The 14,779-nt window shown below is 43.5% G+C and overlaps 1 protein-coding gene across 3 annotated transcripts in view; it reads right to left on the bottom strand.

Annotated features, from left to right (window-relative positions):
• ZFYVE26 (zinc finger FYVE-type containing 26) overlaps positions 1-14,779 on the bottom strand; it is a 710,441-nt gene that overhangs the window by 331,620 nt on the left and 364,042 nt on the right. For all 3 annotated transcript variants that reach the window (XM_086937127.1, XM_086937129.1, XM_086937128.1), the window contains exons 22-25: positions 7,924-8,028; positions 7,036-7,158; positions 5,134-5,310; positions 4,079-4,328 (exon numbers count right to left, since the gene is read on the bottom strand). In XM_086937127.1, coding sequence (XP_086793253.1) covers positions 4,079-4,328; positions 5,134-5,310; positions 7,036-7,158; positions 7,924-8,028 — 655 coding nt within the window. The remainder of the gene's footprint in view (positions 1-4,078; positions 4,329-5,133; positions 5,311-7,035; positions 7,159-7,923; positions 8,029-14,779) is intronic.

Here is a 14,779-nt window from a genome sequence, read left to right as displayed (position 1 = left end):
TGAGAAGACTGCTGCTTAGCATGCATTCAAATCACTGGTTTCCAGGTACAAATCTTTATGGGATGTGAATGTGGTGTTGAATCTGTTAGGAAGACTAAATGAACATTTGACTCTTAAGGATATGTCTATAAATTTGACAATATTATGTTTGGTGTAATTGAGGAGAACATCTGATGGGAGGGCTTTGGACAAGTCAAGAAGAGTTTTCAATCCTGAAGGGGTTTGGTTTTACTTGGTAAGGAGAACTAAGACAGTGCCTACAACAATGTATCTGTCGTATTAGAAAGTTACAGATTATTCATAGTGTGAACATTGGCTTAGATCTTGTCTAGATGGATGAAAGAAGTCTTGTGTATAGCAGGTGTGGAAATAAGTGTTTTGGGAGTGCATTCTGTGACAAGCACTTCTGCCTCCTAAGTATTTATGATGGGAGTAGTCTGCAGGATATTTTGAGATCTGCAGATAAATCTAATGACTATGTTTAGACATTTGCATGTTAAGTCTGTCTAGTGCTGATAAGAATGTGAATGCAAGGCTTTGAGCTTGCATCATATTGCACTTTATGTCTTTCCATGAAAGGCAGATTTTCCCCTTCCTTAGTGGGCAGAAAATCTGGATTTTATTAAGGACAAGGAGGCTAAAATTATTCATCTCTGCTTTTCCCAGCCATTAAATGTTTTTTTCTTTTTTCTAGTTCATACAAAGATCAGTGGATAATGTGGTTTGACGTCGAGCAGAAATGTTGGCTTTTCACACAGGAAGAGGACTGGGTTCTATAACGTGTTGTGTATGTTTCAGTTTGTTTGCAGCTTTAAAAAAGAATGATGGTCTATTCAGTGTTTACTGTATTTTGGAAGGTTGTGGAATTGTACGTTATTTAAATGGTGCTGCTGCAAGTACTGGCAATTAGGAGCTTGTGCAGAATCTTAGCCTCTAAATTTTCTGTCACCTGGCTGTAAACATGTCCACTTTTCCCATGTATTAGTTGGCTGATACCAATCTAAGGTGCAGAAGTCAATGTTTAAACCCACTAAAATATATACTTTAACAAAATTAAGATGATTTAAAAGGGGTAGCCCAGGACTAGCAAACTGAAATCACCTACTAAACTCACTAACTGCAATGATGCTTCCTACACAACAAGGACACACTTCTGATGCCTCACTTTCACTAACGAATGATGATCAGAACTGTGACAAGTATACTATTAAAAGAGCAACCATCTAAAAATAAGAAATAATTTCTGCAGCTGTACATGTAGGCCTAACTATTCCACTCTCACCCTGTCTGAGTCGCGGAGCTCAAGTTTATCTTGTGGCAGATGTGAGAAGCTCATCCAGTTACTGATATAAGTTTTGTATTATGGTATGTGTGGTTGTCAGTTGTTTTGATTGGGAAACGTAAATCTACAAATACGACAAAGAAAAACTTATGGCTGGTGAATTACTCATACCTGTCCCGCAACAGCACTGGCACAAATGAACATGTGCAGGTAATAGAGGCACCAAACACTAGCAAAAAAGCATTTAGTGGAAAAAAGATGTGCTCTGTATACATTCAATGCTGAGGGAACTGTGAGAAAGACATTGTTACGAAGGTAGATGTGGCCTTGCTATGCTCTCTTGGACGATTGAGTTTCCAAGGACAGGAGCCGCACATGCGCTGATTATAGGTTTCAGTGGCAGAGAACAGAAACTGGTGTGTGCCTGAATGGTGTGATACTTTAGGCACTATTACAGGCATTGTCTGCATCTCCTTCAAGGGGCCACAGGACACACACCCATAGCTGGGTTGTTCAAAGGGGTGGTAGGCAAAGTGTTCTATGAAGCCCATTATAGTGTGCTGCTTTATCCTGGGTGTGACTCTGAGAAACAACTTGCTTACTGGTGCTGGGCAATATTTCTTTAAATATGTGGCAACAAAAACATCTCTCTTCAATGCAAGTGAGACGCAATGCCAAAGGAAGGGACACTGACAATAAGCTACACACATGCAGACACACAAATTCTATAGTGGACGCATATCTGGGATAAGCTTTTTATAAATACTCTAGAAGGCTTTTATTGGAAAAGGAATAATATATGCAAGTTACTTTCGATTGTTCACAGTAAAAAGGCAGCTACTTTGTCCTTTTCTATTGAAAAGACATTAAAATGAACAAGCCCACTTCAGTGGAGCCCAACATACGACCTCAGCAGTGCGGCAAACGAGAGGCAAGAGGCCCAGCAGCAATGTGTGTGAAGATGCCGGGATCTACTAATAATGAAAACATGGGAAAGGCAAACAAAAAAAATGTAAATCAAGAAAAAAAGGCAAACAACAAAAGGCAATAAAATAAATTTTAATTTAGAAACAATAGACAAATTGGCCCACCGGTACTGGCACTGTATTGAACTATTTTTTATGCAGATGTGCACATTGTGTATTTCCAAAATTATGCCACTCACAGTGAGTGGGGCCAATGGTTGAAGTGAACTGGTCAATTTCCCCATGCTGTGGTGGTCATATACAGAATCTAAATAACCACTTATGGGATGAATGGAAAACACTGCTCGCTCAGAGCCCTATATGTATGTTTGTGCGTGTTGTGTATTAATTAAAAACAAAGAAACAATTGTCTGGCTATGTCACAGGCAAGTCTTCAAAACAGAGGCTTAGTATTCGCCTGCCTACACCCACAACCAAGGTACATCTAGTTGTGCAGTAGTAACCACACAGTAATAAGACACACATACGCGTAGAACAGGTTCAGCATTCCTCATACACACAGGACGAGATGAGGAAGGTATCAGGACCAGCCCTGCTAGGCTCGCCTACAGAGAACAGACCGGTGATGACTGAAGCAGCACATGCTTCCCCTATACAGAAAAGCACAGATAGCAGAGCAGAAATCCCTCACACGCAAAAACACAGAACAGGCACAACACAAGCAGCAACCTTGCAAGAGACCACCCTACAGAACCCTTACCGCAGAGACAGCAGCAGCACACGCTTCTCTCACACAAAGAACATGGGCAGTGCATGAAGCAGCCTTGCAAGAGTCCACCACACAGAACCCTTACCGCAGAGACAGCAGCAGCACACGCTTCTCTCACACAAAGAACATGGGCAGTGCATGAAGCAGTCTTGCAAGAGTTCACCGCACTGAGCCCTTACTGAAGGGACAGCAGCAGCACACGCTTCTCTCAAACACAGAACAGGAGCAGAAGATGAAGCAACCTTGCAAGAGTCCACCACACAGAACCCTTTCTGAATAGACAGCGAGAGCACACTCTTCTCTCACACACAGAACAGGTGCAGACATGAAGCAACCTTGCAGGAGTCCACCACACAGAACCCTTACTGCAGAGACAGCAGCAGCACACGCTTCTCTCACACAGAGAACAGGAGCAGCAGATGAAGCAACCTTGCAAGAGTCCACCACACAGAACCCTTTCTGAATGGACAGCGAGAGCACACTCTTCTCTCACACACAGAACAGGTGCAGACATGAAGCAACCTTGCAGGAGTCCACCACACAGAACCTTTACTGAAGGGACAGAAGTAGCACAAGCTTCTCTCACTCAAGGAACAGGGGCAACAAATGAAGCAGCTGTGCACATTTCCCTTACAGACACCGAAACGGACAGCAGCACTGCAAGCATTCCTCTCACACACAGCATTTAAATCACAGTCAGCAGCAATGCTATCTCGTATCACTGACAGCGTTAGAACCGTATGGATTTGTTTAGAAAGAGAGAACATGCATAGAGCAGGCAGAAGTAGTGCAAGTCTTCATTTCACACATTGGACATCTGCAGCACAAAATATTGCTGTCAGGCTTTGCTTTGCAATTCATTCAGTTAAATCTAGGAAGGGGCATACGATGTCTTGTTGAAATGGAGCTAACGCCATCGCAGCAGAATCAATTCTCACTCTCTTTTATGTAAATGTGTTGTGACTTTAAGTACAGATGTAAACTCAGGTTGATTGTATAACAATGTCTGTTTGTGGAAAATCATGGCACCATTTTTGAATATGTCCCTTATAATAAGAAATCTGCAATGCATGCTAATGGAAGTCAATTTTAATTTCTTACCTGGTCTTTTTTCTTCTCTGAAAGAGAAGGGAAAATGCAGAGCTATTTCTGCATATTTGGAAAGCAGGTCGTCTACATCTTCTGTGGTGAAGCCGGCTTCCTGTCCAATCAGGAGCTGGTGTAGTGTCTGTACTGCAGTTGCAGCCCAGTCTATTTTGATGTTCATTAGAAGTTGCTCCAAAAGTAGAAGTGGGCGCGAGGACAGGTGCTCATAGTTTGCACGCGCAAATACAGGAAGAGCCATCAACATCTAAAAGGGAAAAAACTATGGCTATTTATTCACCATCACAATCATCAGCTTGTGAAAACCCAACATGAGCTAGAATAGCCTGTCATCGTATGGGAGAACCAATATAATGTGCAGGAAGACATAGGCCATTGAGATCCCATGAAATGCATACGCTGAAATTCCAGATGAGGTGCAGTGTGTCACTAAATTCTTATTTTTACAGAACATCTGATTCTGTTTTACCTTTCAATTGTCTATCTAGTACATTTCCCCATGTGCATATCAATAACACATGTAGAGACAGATGATGTAATAGATTCCAGGCTACACTAATATATTGCATATTTAATTGAGGAAAAACTTTAACAGTGTGATAAGAAACGTTTTAGAACAGTATCAATAAACGGTACACAGACCAATAGGGTAGTTAACATAACTCCAATGAGCAAATTTAAGAATGGATTCAATATGCACGAATAACCTATGTGACGAAAAAACTGCCATAAATTCTACAAATATTATTGAACATACAGAGAAGGAATATCATACATATTTTTTATTTATGGTAATATTAAAATTGAATTTGCAAATTGAACTGCCTTAAAGAAATGGTCTAATTTGATTAGTTCTACAGCAGTTTCATTGCTGCATCCTAACTAATATCAGTAGGACTAGCCACAACAGCAACACTCAATTGAACATGGTTTTGCTTCCAGAGTTAAGGTAGTATCAATAGTTCCATGCAAAGAGAATAAAGGCATGAATACCAGCCACAAGAAAGAAAAGAGCAATGATCTCCTTCAAGGTTGGCATGAGCTTGGCTTACCTTACACCCTATGTACAAAGCTTGGATCTCATTGTGGCGGGCAGCAGACAGACTCTTCTGGAAGTGAGTAGTAAGATAATCAGCCAGAAAATGACACGCCTCTAAACAAGGCTTTTGACTCAAGGCTTCCTCACTGATTGCTTGACACATTCCGGGGTCGGACATTCTCTGTAAAAGCTGAAACAATGCAAACGGGAAATCCTCCTCAAACATATAGCTTAAAGAGAGGTGTACAATATCATTTCTCATTTGAGACAGACCATAATACAAACTAAGAATTATCTTTGTACAGAAATGTGCAGTTACAAAAGACAAGGACATGCAGGACCGCAGAACTAGGCTGCACCACATTATTAAGTCTCAGCTACAGACTGCCAAATGTCCAAGACCTCAGGTTACCAGTATTACTAACAAACAAAAAAAGACGTGAGAGGTAGTACAGAGAGTGTGCTTGAGTCAGCCCCCTTCAGTCATTGGCTTTCATGTGTTTTTGATGGCTTGTCATTAGGTGGAGGGCTTTCCATCTAGCCCATGATGACATTTGTGGAAGATGACGTGATTTAGTCCTACGCTTTGCCACTGTCCCCTTCACCTGGAACCCCCGTCCTTGCTTTCCCTCTATATGTTCCCTTTCCACATGACCCCCTCAGTCCTATCAACATTTCTTTCACTTTGTTCCTGTTGCTCCCATCACTGTCCCTTTTGCGGGGAGTGCAACCACCACATTAACATTGATTGTCAGGGTATGCATGGTATGATTTCAAGGAGACAAAATGCATATGATTAAAGCAAGCAGGCTTCAGTATATGTGGTGAAATCTGTGCCTTCTGCATGGATGGAGGCTTTTACCACCATTACCTCCGTCGCTCAGATCGTCAGGCTCAGGGACAGAAAGGTCGTCAGAAATGTGGTGATTGTAATAGCACTACACACACCTTTCCCCTGGAGATCCGTTCTTGCCAAGACTTTCTACCTTTTCGGAAAGCACTGAAGACCTGGCTCTTTAGACAAGCTTTTTAATCCACCTCTTCCACTTAGGTTTGTGTTACTGTCAATTCAGCGCCAAGAAACTAATCGGTGTTAGTGCGCTCAATAAATGACTTAATAACATAACATAACATAACACTAGAATGGATTATCGTGTTGTCTGTTTATGTATTTTGAGTGTGAAAACGACATTTGTAAGATTTCTTTAGGTGAAAAATATTTTAATGGTGTGGAACACTTTTTCAAATGTATTGCCAGACAATGCTGAAAATAAGAGTTAGCAGTAAGCAGATCACATATGGGTAATATGCTGAATTTGCAGTGCTGAAAGGCCAAATACACTCAGTGGTTTAATACCTGCCAATACAAGATTACACAGAGACGTCTATGGTGATTTAATCAAATCACTGAATGTGGGCCTGTCCCATGCAGAAGGCACTATTGTTGGGTAGCTGTTCAGGAGCGTTGTTAAACTCATCAAATATTAAATGTTATTTACTGTGGCCTGTGACAAATGACTAATAGGTATTGTTCAAGTCAATGTTATTCATTTCATTAGCCTCTAAAGGATAGTATGCTGAATCTGTGAAATTTTAATTTGTGACCATCGGGTTAAAAACAAATCCTTGAAGTAGAGGCATTAGTCCACTGAGGGAGCAGCTCCAAGTTATCACACAGGCACAGAGGCAAGTGTGATTACACATGGCAATGATTGCAAAGCTTTACATTTCTATGATGGAATGAAACTTTCAGTGAGCCTGCTGCTCACAAATGAAGTATTAACAAATACATTAAATTACAGGTTATTTTACACAATTCTGTTTACCAATATTTTTAAAAAGAAGACAAACTGAGCCCGGTAACGAATAAAAATATTTCACATCAATTTTAGAATGAGAAAGGCTGGCAGCTTACCTGCAGTGCCTGCTCCGTTTCCCCACTCTCAAGCAAGTGCAGAAGGTGCTCCCGGTGAATACTGATCAGAAGCTCAGAGGGAACAGGGTACAAATGACCCCACTCCTCACACAAACCATAGTCCTATTGAGAAACAATCACATAAAGCTCCTTAGTAACTCTTGGTTTCTCCTGGTGATCCTCTTCTGGTTATACACTGGATTATGTTTTAACTTTATTTAGATTTTATTAAAATGATTTTCAAAATGCATTGGCAAACTACTTGTCATATTTCCAAGGGGATGCGACAATGGCTATTTGAGCCACAACAACAACAAATATTGAAGTAAAGTCAAAACATAGTAAAGATTGTGTGGTGTAGATGTGAAACAACTTGCCTGGCACTGCTGTTATGTTGCTGCTTGTAGCCTCACAGAGCTATAATAAATTCCATCACTGTAATGGTTAATCATAATTTTGTTTACAGGGAAGAAAGTTACTAGTTTCCCCCATCAAAGCAAAGGTACGAAAACATCGTTTTAATCATGTGGCCACTTAAACCAGGAGCTTATAAGTCAAACTGGAATACTCTTCTGTGTTTGATTGACAAACATTTGTGGATGCAAGTTCACTCATCCACCTGAGTTACAGTAAAGATATTTTGGAACTCTGTGATGTAATGCTATCTTATAAACATTAAGGTAAGCTTGAGTGAACACATACCTCAAGGTGCAAAGGGAATGCTTAATGTTCATGATCCTAAAGCATCCATTGATGAAGAATCAGGGACGGTAAATTCAACAATTTTAGACAAGTACATTTGCAGTAAGTAGGCCAGAGTTAAAATAAAATGGTACGGTTCCTATATGGGACTTCAAGTAGAACTGGTTAAGTCCATAGCCCTCATACCTTTGCCTGCAGAATTACATTCATCACTGTCTGCAGATCTGCTGTGCAGTCTTTCATCAGATCTTGCCAATGAGTCCATTTTGGAACGCCTTGTAAACTCAGAATCTGAGATAAAACAATACAGTGTTATGGTAATCTGATAAAGAAAAAGGCACATGAAAAAGGGAAAATATGTATATGCAATTCTATGTGTATCACAAAGAATATACCACACAAAAGGTTAAGCCTTGTGTGTGATCCCAAAACAAATCACACAAAAGGTATTACCCGAAAACCATAATAGAAATACAACGTGTTCAATATGTTACCCTGAATATAGCTTCTCCTTGTCCTGCAAGGCCTGCCCTATCTAAAGAGGAGAGGAGATACATGAACAGACTAAACATACCTAAGACCAACAATGGTGAGATCTGCAAACCAATCCACAGCAGCCTATTTCCCAGCCAGCCAGCAGAAGTTGTTTCTTTTGCAACCGATATAGCCAATTGGCAATGCGTGGAGTCTACACTTTTTGCAGAAAACAAATCAATCAGCAGTTTGTGATCTGCCGTAATTCAAAATGCACACCCCATATAATAGTTTTGAAATGAGGTACACTCCACCAGCATGTTAATGTAATGCCTCTTTCTTGGTAGTAGAATAAGTACCTTCTGCACCTTTGAGTGTATGTGACGCAAAAGCCAATACTGGCTCATGCCCATTGACTTCATCAACGCAGCTCCAAGCCCATACTCACTAGCTTCCATTATGATGATGATTTTGTCTTTTGGGTCGTAAGGTCTCAAAGCAATGGCTTTACTGATAGCCAATTTCACATCATCAAAAACTCTCCGACACACATCTGTCCATTGATATTCCACTCCCTTCTTTATCACCAGGTGCAAACTATACACTCTCTCTCCAAAACACTCCACAAATATGGAGTAATACTCTGCAAGGCCTAAAAATGATCGCAATTGATCTATATTCACTGGTGGACGGACCTTTTCACTTGCTTTCCCCAATTTAAATTTGGGTTTCACACCTTCACTTGACAAGGTATGTCCAAGGTATTCTATCTTACACACCACACTCTCTGGCCCTTGTGGTCGGATTCTAGTGTGATGTAAGGGGATTCCGGGGGACTTGAAGGAGGACGGCTGGGACGGGCGTATCCAGAGTCTGGGGGTCATTCATCTAGAGCTTCAAATAAACTGTTCATCACAATTGTGTGGAGTCACCTTGTAATACTTTCCATATAAGAGCAGAGCTCTCCTAAGACTATGGCAAAGCACAGATTCTTGGACGCTGGAAATTAACCATGCTCCACTTAACTCGCTAAACATATGTACTAATCACTACAACCTTGTGGTTGTAACAGGCTTGTTCTTTGGGTCAAACAACATTTCACACCATTTGCTTCTGGAAAGCCTCACAAACAAAGCTGGCACAATAATACATGATGGGTTCCTTCCTCATCAGCTCTCCTTCGCTGCCGGCAGTAGCCTCCTGCTCCACCCCTAGGGCTGCTCCTGACCTCTGCAAGTTCAGTCCGTGGCAGCCTGCCCCGCCAGGCAGCTAGAGGACTCCCTTGGGCTTTCACGGTTTATTACATTTTATTTTATTCCCTTGGCTTCGTGTTTTTTCTGCCCACTCAGCATTAGGGGCCGTTTCCTCCTCCCCCACCGTCTCCCCTGCGCCCCTCCCAGGTCCTACTTAATGGCAGGGCGCGCTGATGGAGCACCAAAGGCAAGCCCATCTGAGACCCAGCACAAGAAACCCTGGTCCTCCGGGCACCCGGTCACCACAATTGCTGCCTCGCATCTCCTCGCTCCACAGCAGGACTGTTCACCTGCCACAACTGCCTCTTCACCTGCCACCTACAACCACCCCCCTCACAGAAACACGCGCTATGCCCACCCCGCCGACCGACACCATGCTGGATCCACTGAGATGTCTCCTGATCAACACGAGATTGCACTATAAACAAGTCATCGAAGTCTGGGGCACCATCTCTACCCTCGTCGCCGACATAATCTTCATCAAAGAATCCGGGCTAAACCCCTCCTCTGACATTGCTACACCCAACAGCTACAAGATGACACATTAGGACTGCACCAACAAACATGGAGGTGGCATTGCTATCATCCACAAAGAATCAATCCGCTGCACCACCACCGGAGACGACACCACACCGATCATGGCAGACCTGAATTTACAGCTCTACACCAAAAACAAAACAACCATCAAAGGTACCCTCGCCTACATTCTCTGAGGACCACGCACCAGCCTTTGTGACACCATCACATCGCCCACTCGCCATCGAATCTAAGCACTACATCTTCCTCAGAGATCTCACAGACATAAGTGTAGGAAGTTCCCCTTTTTGACATGGTCATCCCCCATTTTTTGTCTGGTATTTGATGCAATTTAGAATGGAAGTGCACCGGGTTCCTGCTAACCAGGTCCCCGTGCCAGATATTTCCATAAAACTGCGCAATTGTACCCCAACTGGCAATATCTTTAGTCCACCCTGAACTTCCCTAGTAAATGGTACACCTGGTACCTAGGGCATCGGGTACTCAAGAGGGTCACAAGGGGCTGCAGCATGAATTGTGCCAACCTAAGGGACACCTCTCCAAGCACAGGCAGACTGCCATTGCAGGCTGCGCGTATTGGTGCAGACAAAAGTGAAAACACTACATGGCATACATCCCTATCTGCCATGCCCACAGACACTGCTTGTAGCCTGGTCTTGTCACCCCTGCACCATACTGCATGTGTGGACATATCTGCATGAGCAGATATGCTCCTGTGCTGGTCAGTTCAATTGCTGCCAGTACAAGTGATCAGGGAAGCCATTTTAAGTAGATGTGCTGATCACTGGTAAAATAAGAGTTCCCCAGCTACATGATGGCTTCACAGAAACCCAACATGTTTGGTATCAAACATCTTATATTAGTAAACCCACACTGATTCCAGTGATTGATTTATTAATACCTTAGAGGTGCCCCCTGAAAACTACCAGTGTGCTGACTGACTGACCCTAGACAGTCTGCCTCCACAGACTAGTTTCTGACCCCCAGGGGCGAGGGCCTTTGCTCCTAGGAGGCCAGGAACAAAGCCTACTCAGGCAGAGGGTGTTTACCCCCCTCCCTCAGGATAAACTGCAAGTTAGCAGTCCAAGGCAAGAAGCATCAAAGAGCCCACCACCTTTGGTATACGAATCTGGCTTCCCTCTCAGTAGAGGATGCCGACCCTCCTGTCCAGGGCTCAATAGGCACCCGGAAAGGCAGGAAAATTAGCAGTAAGAGAGGCGTGTTCACCTTCAGGCTAGTTTCACCCTTGAAGTGGGCTACCTGAAATGAATCAAAAATTCAGAAGTCTGCCATCTTTGTGATGGCAAACATAGGAACTCTGGGACAGATAAGTTACTTACCTGTAATCCTAGTTCTCTTCCAGGGGTATCCTCATCAAAGTCATAAGCACTGAATATTCCCGCCCATGTGCGGGACCCCGGAAACAATATAAAAATATATACGGTAAGTAAAAAAAACATATATCTCGTTCCAAATATATGTAAATACATTTATCATTTTTCTCACACCAATGCAGCTCCAAACCCATGGCTACACAATGTAAACACTTGTAAATGTACAGCAATTAGAAAGGAAACAAAAACACATTAGGTCAAATAGTCCTTGAACTTTGTGTTTTAATGAGTAAAAACACTCATAAATTCTGCAAATTGCTCATAAAAGACATTGTCAGCCATAAGCTGCATTGAAAAGTGAACAACACAGAAAACTGAAAGCATTTTCTGTTGGACTGGCACCGTGCCTTTAAGGCAGCCATGACCCCAGGCTTCCCATCATGCCTCAGGGGTGACAGTTAGGTCAGTTGTTCTTTGCATAACCCTGAAGTCAGGGCTAAACTACAAGTCAGAAACGTGCATCTCTCAATTACCTGGGGATGCGGGCAGGTGTGCTTATGACTTTGATGAGGCTACCCCTGAAAGAGAACTAGGATTACAGGTAAGTAACTTATCCTTCTCTTCCAGGGGATCCTCATCAATAGTCATAAGCACTGAATAGAATAGCAAGCCCATCAACCACCTGCAGGTAAATGAGAAGTACATGACCCAACTTAAAAAGACCAATCACAACAACCCGAATCAGCTGTTAAACAGATTCCTCAAGGAGGCCTGGCCTACCTAGGTATCTGCTCTCGTGTCAGAATCACGACAGTAATGTCTGGTAAATGTATGGACGGACCTCCAGGTCGCCGCCTTACAACTCTCAGAAATGGGCACATTAGTGAGGAAAGCAGCAGTCGCAGCTTTCCCTCTGGTAAAATGCGTTCTGGGAGAAACCCCCAAGGGCTTCTGCGCCAGCTGTTAAGCAAGTTTAATACATGAAACGATCCATCTTGAGATAGAACGCTTCGAGGCAGCATGACCTGTCCTGATCGATCCATAGTTAAGAAAGAGATGATCAGAGAGACGAATAACCTTAGACTTATCTAGATAGAACTTTAAAACTCTTTTCAGGTCTAAAGAATGCAGAGCCCTCTCAGCTGGTGTAGAGAGATTGGGAAAGAAAGTGGGCAGAGAAATGGTCTGATTTACATGAAAATCTGACACCACTTTAGGCAAGAAAGATGGATGCGTCCGTAGCACCACTCTATTCAAATGGAACACCGTATAGGGTTCAGAGGAACAGAAAGCTTGAATCTCGCTCACTCTGCGAGCCGACGTGATTGCTACTAAAAAAGCTGCTTTCCGCGAAAGATGTTGTAAAGTAGCTTCATGAATGGGTTCAAAAGGTGGACCCATTAGCTTAGATAGCACCAGGTTCAACTCCCAGGAAGGAGAAGGAGGACGTACTGGAGGGTATACTTTCTTTAACCCTTGCAGGAAGTCTTTGACAGATGGTAACCGGAAAAAAAAATGAGGTTTGAGAAGGTGAACGTCTATACGCTGTTATAGCAGCTAGGTGCACCTTGATGGAATTAAACTTTAAACCTGCTTTAGCCAGATATAACAGATAAGGTAGCACTGCTTCTTCCTGACATTGAACAGGATTATGATCATTCTGTATACACCACATATAAAATCGCTTCCACTTGCATGCATAAGAATGTCTTGTGGAAGGCCGCCTTGCCTCTTTTAGGATGAACATGCAGTCCTCTGGCAGCCTTAGATGCCCATACAGTATGACCTCAGGAGCCATGCTGCCAAGTTCAGTGACAGAAGGTTGGGGTGGTAAATCCTCCCGTTCATCTTGGACAACAGGTCCGGCCTGCATGGTAACCTCTTGTGAGGAGTCACTGACAGGTGAATCAGGTCTGTGTACCACCATTGCCTCGGCCAGTCCAGGGCGTTGAGGATCATTGTTGTGCATGAGTGTGTTAACTTGCTCACCACCTTCGGGATCAGCGGAAGTGGTGGAAAAGCGTACACAAATTCCCCTGACCAGTTGATCAAAAGAGCATTTCCTCTCGTCCCTGGCCGGAAGAACCTGGAGGCGAAGTCTTGACATTTTGTGTTTTGGTCGTCTGCGAAAAGGTCTATGGTGGGACGACCCCAGGATTGGAAAATTTCTTCTACCACTGCGTCGTGTAGCACCCAATCCTCCTGGTCATCGAAATGACGGCTTAGAGCATCCGCCCTCACATTCTTTGAGAGACTTATTTTCTGATGTTGACATGTAGCCCTAGTCGCTGGCAGAGCTGTATGCAAGTCTGGAACTGACTTCTTACGCTGTCTGGGGAGGAACCTTTCAACAGCCAATCGTCCAAGTATGGGTACACTAAGACCCCTCTGCGGCGTAGAGCAGCTGCCACCACTGCAACACACTTCGTGAACACCCGAGGGGCCGACTTAAACCCAAACGGCAGGACTTTGAACTGATAGTGGGAGGTCCCCACCCGGAACCGAAGAAATCTCCTGTGACTGGGGTGTATTGGAACATGAAAGTAGGCATCTTGGACGTCCAGCGAGCACATCCAATCTCCTCCCTGAGATGTGGATATATTTGGTGAAGCGCCAACATGTGAAAGTTTTCCTTTTTGACGTACAGATTGAGAGTTCGCAAGTCCAGAATAGGTCTGAATTCTGCCTTTTGTCCCTTTTTTCTGACCAGAAAATATCGGGAGTATACCCCTTTTCCCCTTTGAGACACTGGCACTCTCTCGATGGCTGACTTCTCGAGAAGAGTGGCCACTTCTTTTTGCAGAAGGTGTAACTGATGATTCGATGTTGCCATCGGGGGAACAGGTGGAGGCTGATGACTGAAACGAAGACAGTATCCATTCCGAAGTGTAGATAACACCCATCTGTCGTTTGTGATGTTTTGCCACTCTTCCAAATGACCCGCAAGGCTTCCCCCACTAGAGTGGTCCACGGACAGGCGGGAATACTTTCTTCAAGCCTTCCAGAAAATCTTTGATCACAGGGATCTGGAAGAAGGAAGTCTGTGAAGGGCATTTCCTGTAGGCAGTCAATGCAGCGAGATGAACCTTAATGGAATGAACATTAAGTCCTGACTGCGCCAAATGTAGAAGGTAAGGAAGGATGACATCTTCCTTGCACGTCGTCAGGTCATAGTTCTTGGACTTGCACCAGATACAGAACCTTTTCTACTTGTAAGCATAGGAAGTCCGAGTGGAAGGTCTCTTAGACTCCTTCAGTATGTCCATGCAATCTTCGGGCAGATTCAAATGGCCATATTGCACTATCTCAAGAGCCATGACGCCAAACTCAAAGACGAGAGGTTGGGGTGCAACATCTGCCCCCCGAACTTCGTGAGAAGGTCCGGCCTGCACGGCAGCCGTATGTGAGGAAGGAGACACCGGTGAAGGAGGTCCGTGAACCACC

This window comes from Lissotriton vulgaris, chromosome 9 (genome assembly GCF_964263255.1).
Source record: "Lissotriton vulgaris chromosome 9, aLisVul1.2, whole genome shotgun sequence".
NCBI lineage: Eukaryota > Metazoa > Chordata > Amphibia > Caudata > Salamandridae > Lissotriton > Lissotriton vulgaris.
The sequence above is the reverse complement of the archived record's forward strand: the minus strand, read 5'-3'. Positions and strand labels throughout refer to the sequence as shown.